Source organism: Limulus polyphemus, unplaced genomic scaffold (assembly GCF_000517525.1).
Source record: "Limulus polyphemus unplaced genomic scaffold, Limulus_polyphemus-2.1.2 Scaffold5213, whole genome shotgun sequence".
Classification (NCBI taxonomy): Eukaryota; Metazoa; Arthropoda; class Merostomata; order Xiphosura; family Limulidae; genus Limulus; species Limulus polyphemus.
In genome coordinates, this window is record NW_013670823.1 from 5,875 (window position 1) to 11,065 (window position 5,191).

Consider the following 5,191-nt stretch of genomic DNA (forward strand, 5'->3'; position numbering starts at 1 on the left):
ATCCTTTCACCAGTGAAGCATGGACACTGGTGTGTTAGGTTAATCCTTTCACCAGTGAAGCATGGACACTGGTGTGTTAGGTTAATCCTTTCACCAGTGAAGCATGGACACTGGTGTGATAGGTTAATACTTTTACCAGTGAAGCATGGCCACTGGTGTGTTAGGTTAATACTTTCACCAGTGTAGCACTTGTATAATTACAGTTTCCTAGTTTAAACTGACTCCGCTACACTTATATTAATATATGTAGTACTTAGCACTATGTGAGGAAATGCCCAAATTTAGTTCAGACCTATGGGCCCCCATACTTTTAAGATGGCCCTGATTGGATTGATAATTATATTAAGGGCTTTGATTATGACATAAAAGGTATTTAATGTTTTTTTGTTTTTCTTCCCAGGAGGAAATTGTTGGTGTCTTCATCTTTGGGGCAAAGAAAGTGGGCCATACTTTCAGGCTCTTCACTTTACGTTTGGTGTAGGGACCCTTATAGCTCCAATACTAGCAGAACCATTTCTCATTCCAGCAAACACAACTGATGGAACTTCGGAAGCTATAAACGTGACTGACCCTTCACTCTCTTGGAAGCTTCAAACAAATTTAACAGAAAAAAATAACAGAGAATTAGAACAACACAATGGCACAGTTTTTGAAATCCATGATAGATTTCAGATTTTTGGCATTGAATATGCCTTTGCTATAATTGGAGTTTTCACCTTTGTAGTTTTTATTTTATTTTTTATTGCCTTTATCATTAAGAAGTCGGATATAACTGATCAGACAGAGAACGAAGAAGGTTCTCAAACTGTAGGATTACGGTTTACTCTAATGGTACTCGCCGTTTCGGTTGTTTTCATGATTTGTTATGCTGGGTTGGAGGTCACATATGGACAGATGATTGCTACGTTTGCTGTTGTTGGGCCACTGAAACTATCCAAATCTAAAGGCTCCTTTATAACTTCTGTTTATTGGGGAAGTTATACTTTTGCACGAGGCATGGCAGTTTTTATATCTTTGAAGCTCAGTAGTTTAGTTATGTTAGTGATAGATATTTTCATTGTCCTTGGAGCCACACTACTTCTCGTGATATTTTCAGCCTCATCTGAAGAAGTTCTTTGGCTTGGTTCAGGGCTTCTTGGAATTGGCTTGGCATCGATGTACCCTAGCATGGTCTCATGGGTTGAGAGGTACATAGTTATGACTAATAAAGTGACGTCTACTTTCATTGTAACCACCTCACTTGGTGAGATGATTGTACCTCTGGTAGTTGGTCACTACATTGAGCGCAAACCCATGTTTCTCATGCACATAATGCTTGCTGGCATAATCTGTGCATTTCTAGCATGTCTTATTATCTGGCAGTTTATGAACCGACAAAAAAGTAAGTACGATACTGTAAAAAGAAACATCGAGAATGGAGAAAGTAGTTGTTTAGAAGATTTGCCAACAGGGGTGGATGAAGTAACAACACCAGGTGGTGCTGATAAATCTGAAGAAGATAAACCAGTAGAAGACAATAAGAATCACCTATTTGTTTAAACAAATGTTGTTGTTTTTTTGTAGAAGTTTTGTATTGGCGTATAGTTTCGGTAATATTAGTTTTCCCCCAGAATTTTAAATAATGTACATTCTTAAACAAAGAAAATATTGGCATTTAAAGTGAGAGGTAAGGATAGAGAGGTCTATTTGTTACATTTTGTTTGCAAGTTTGTTTGTTTTTTGTCTTAGCAAAAATTAATTTTGTTTCTGGAGTACTTTAATGGATCCAGGTTTTTACATGTTTCTTCTGATTGTAAGTTATTTAACAACGGATTTTCTCAAACATGAAAAGAAATAAAATGATAGTGTGTGATTTAGCAAGTTTTTCTAAAAAATGCAGGCTTAACACAATGTTGTATATTACCTAAAGAATCTGTATTGTAACAGAGGTACGTTTTCCAATGAATATATTTCTCTTTAAGGTTTCTACTAATTGTTGCTTTTGGGAATGTTTGTATAATAATGAATAATAAGCTCAAATGAGATTGTTTTATCATTTTGAAGCAGATTTTTCACTACAATTTAATGTTGTTGTTTTGTTGTTGTTATTGAGCTAAAGAGGTGAAATTATATTACTTATTCCTCTGGTGATAATTAATCCACAAGGCATCATTGTTGTGCTGTTTTGATAGTCTAATATGTGAAATATTTACAAAATTGTACAATAAAAAAAATTACTATTCCTCTGAGACTTGTGCTATCATTTAATTCTTTTTTAAATTACTACAGAAGTGTTTCAGTTACACATAAAAAAAACTGTGTGAATTTTTGAGAAAGCAAGCAAATATATTTCACAGTATTGTCTTAATTGGTTCAGAAACGCTGGTGATCAATCTACTGCTATCTTATAGTGATGACTTTCTGTCCAGGTGTAAAGAGAACGCTATTAGTAAAATCAATATAGAGAGAAAATATGTAAAAATGCTTTTCAAGAATCAAAGATTTGGTTTAAACTTTGGCTGAGTGGTTTGTATCACTATAGGTGCCCAAAAAATGAAGATTTCCTTTGAAATCTGCATACATATAATTTTAAGGACAACAAGGGACCTGCTGGTCCATCTCTGCTGTCTCATCCACTAAGTTAAACTTCAAAATAAAAATAAGAATCAAAGCCAGACCTTATCATTCAAATATTTATCAACTCTCTTACATTAATTGCATCCACCACATCTGGAGGTAACCTGTTGCAAATGCCCAAGTGTGAAGATAGTTTAGAAAGACCGGTAGATCTTATAATATGTGAACAGTTCATGATCACATGCTCCACTGACATGTCATTGTGGGTGAGATTATCAAGCTGGCAGAAAAGTAAAGGAAACCCATGGAGGGAGTATAACTGGCAAGTCCAAGAATAACCAGTCAATGTCAAAACCAAGGATGGCTGACCAAAAGCTCTATCAAGAAGTCAACAGACCAAAGGGAGAAAAGATGCTATGCATATCATAGAATGGGAAACATTGCAAATGAGTGCATGTCTGTCACCAACAAGCAGTAACAGAAATCTCAACATAAAGCAGCTGGAGCAACCTACAAAGATGGTGCTGGCAAGAAACAGGAAAAGTGTGACTGTCACCATGGGTGCTGGTGGCAGCTTCACCACAAGAAGAAAGTGCTATCACCATGATGAAGCAGTACATGATTGGTGGTCAGTTCAACTTAGCAAATGGATCAACAATGCCACTAGTGATCAGAGTATGTGACTGACCTCGAGAGGTGCCAACAAACCATAACATGTCAGTGACAAAAAAGTGAAAGTCCTACGAGACACTAGGTGCAGCAGTGAGGACCAGTATAGTGTCTGATGACCAGATGATGGGCAAGGTACATCTGCATGTGCAAGAATAAAGATAAACACTCCATGCTGTGTAGGAGACCTTGAAGTCATGTGTATGAAAGCACCCATCTACAACTTGGTGATTGGCAATATACCAGACAGTATATGTTTGAAGGAAACAGACAGAAAGGAGATTGATGAGGTATCTGCTATTACCACAAGAGCTCAAGAAACGAAAAGCAAGACATCAAGCCCCTACGAGTCTCAAAAGGTAACATCTCAAATGTAGGTCATCAGGAAGTGAAGGAAGAAAGACCCTTTACTGCAGAAACTTTGGGACAGTGCCTGAGAGAAAGTCGAGCACAAGACAGAGGGAAAATGCATTTACAGAATAGAGGACCACAAAGGAATGCTGTACCAGATCTATCAAGGCAGTTCTACTGGGGATGTTGAACAGATCATAGTATAGTACCAACAGAATACTGGACTCAAGTGATGAAGTTAGCTCACGAGTCAATTGTGGAAAGACACCTAAGAGTGAAGAAGATGTCAAACAAAAACTTCCATTAGCTGGGGCTCATTCAAGATGTGGCTAGATTCTGCAGGTCATGTGACATCTGCCAAAGGACAGTACCTAGATGGAAGGTAGCCAAAGTGCCATTGGGTGAGATGCCTCTCATAGAATAGCCACTCAATAAAGTAGCTGTGGACTTGATCAGATCACTAGCACCTATATTTGATTAGGGCAATTGGTACGTGCTGATAGTAGGCAACTATGAGACATGTTACTCAGAAGCCATAGCAATGCCAAAGATAGAGACAGAGAAAGTAGCACAAACCCCCTGGAAGTGTTCTGTAGAGTAGGCTTTCAAAAAAAGTCTTAACAGAGGACTTCAGTTTACCTCATAATTGATACAAGAGGTGTGCAGACTCATCAGCACTAGGCTGCTCTTTATCACCCCATACAACTCCAGCTGTAATGTACTTTGTGAGAGAGTCAATAGAGTCTTAAAGAGCATGCTGAAGAAGATGTGCCAGGAGGGACCACGTGACTGGGATAGGTACCTGCAGGCAGTATTATTTGCTTACTGAGATGTCCCACATGTGATTATAGGATTTTCACTATTCAAGTTTCTGTATGGAAGAACAGCACTAGGTCCAGTATCAGATATTGAAAGAACTGTAGATAAGAGAAGAAAAGTCAGATATGAGGAACACATACCAGTGCATGTTAGACCTCAGGCACTGACTGGAGGACACTTGTCTACTTGCTCAAAAAAGTTTGTATGCAGCTCAAGACAGTTAGAAGCACTTCTATGACAAGAAGGCCAAGAATCAACATTTCAAGGTTGGACAGAAGGTCTTGGTTCTGCTACCGACAAACAATAACAAACTCATCCTGCAGTGCAAAGGGCCTTTTGAAGTGCAGGAAATGGACTATAAGGTGAAAGTGGGTGGGAAGACCAAGATCTACCACAACAATTATTTGAAGAGGTACTTGGAGGGGAAATAAGACCTAATGGGTGCAACTATCGAAGCACAGATGGACATTGCAGGTGTGGCTGTCACACCATAAAGCTTCTGTATGGCTTCTGGTACTCCTTCGTGATCTAACACCTTGATGCTCACAAGGGTTTGCTGAGATGCAGAATTTATGACAAAGTTGCACTTTTGGCCATCCAGCTTTCCTATCACGTAGACACTATGTGTGCTTGGTATTTTACACCTAGCTGTTAGGACCTTCACGATGGGAGTTGGTAGGCATCCCTCAACACATACCACTAATGGTCTCCTTGAGGCTGACTTGTTGGTAATATTCTTCCTACACTGGCTCCTCAAATGTCCGTGCTTTCCACAGTTCCAACAACTTTTCTGGAT

General features: G+C 38.7%; 1 protein-coding gene across 1 annotated transcript in view; it reads left to right on the forward strand.

Moving 5' to 3' along the window:
- Positions 1–2,228, forward strand: part of LOC106472279 (sodium-dependent glucose transporter 1A-like) — a 7,550-nt gene extending 5,322 nt beyond the window's left edge. Inside the window, exon 5 of the mRNA XM_013932909.2 lies at positions 401–2,228. Coding sequence (XP_013788363.1) covers positions 401–1,539 — 1,139 coding nt within the window. The 3' untranslated portion in view covers positions 1,540–2,228. The remainder of the gene's footprint in view (positions 1–400) is intronic.
- The last annotated feature ends 2,963 nt before the right edge of the window (positions 2,229–5,191 follow it).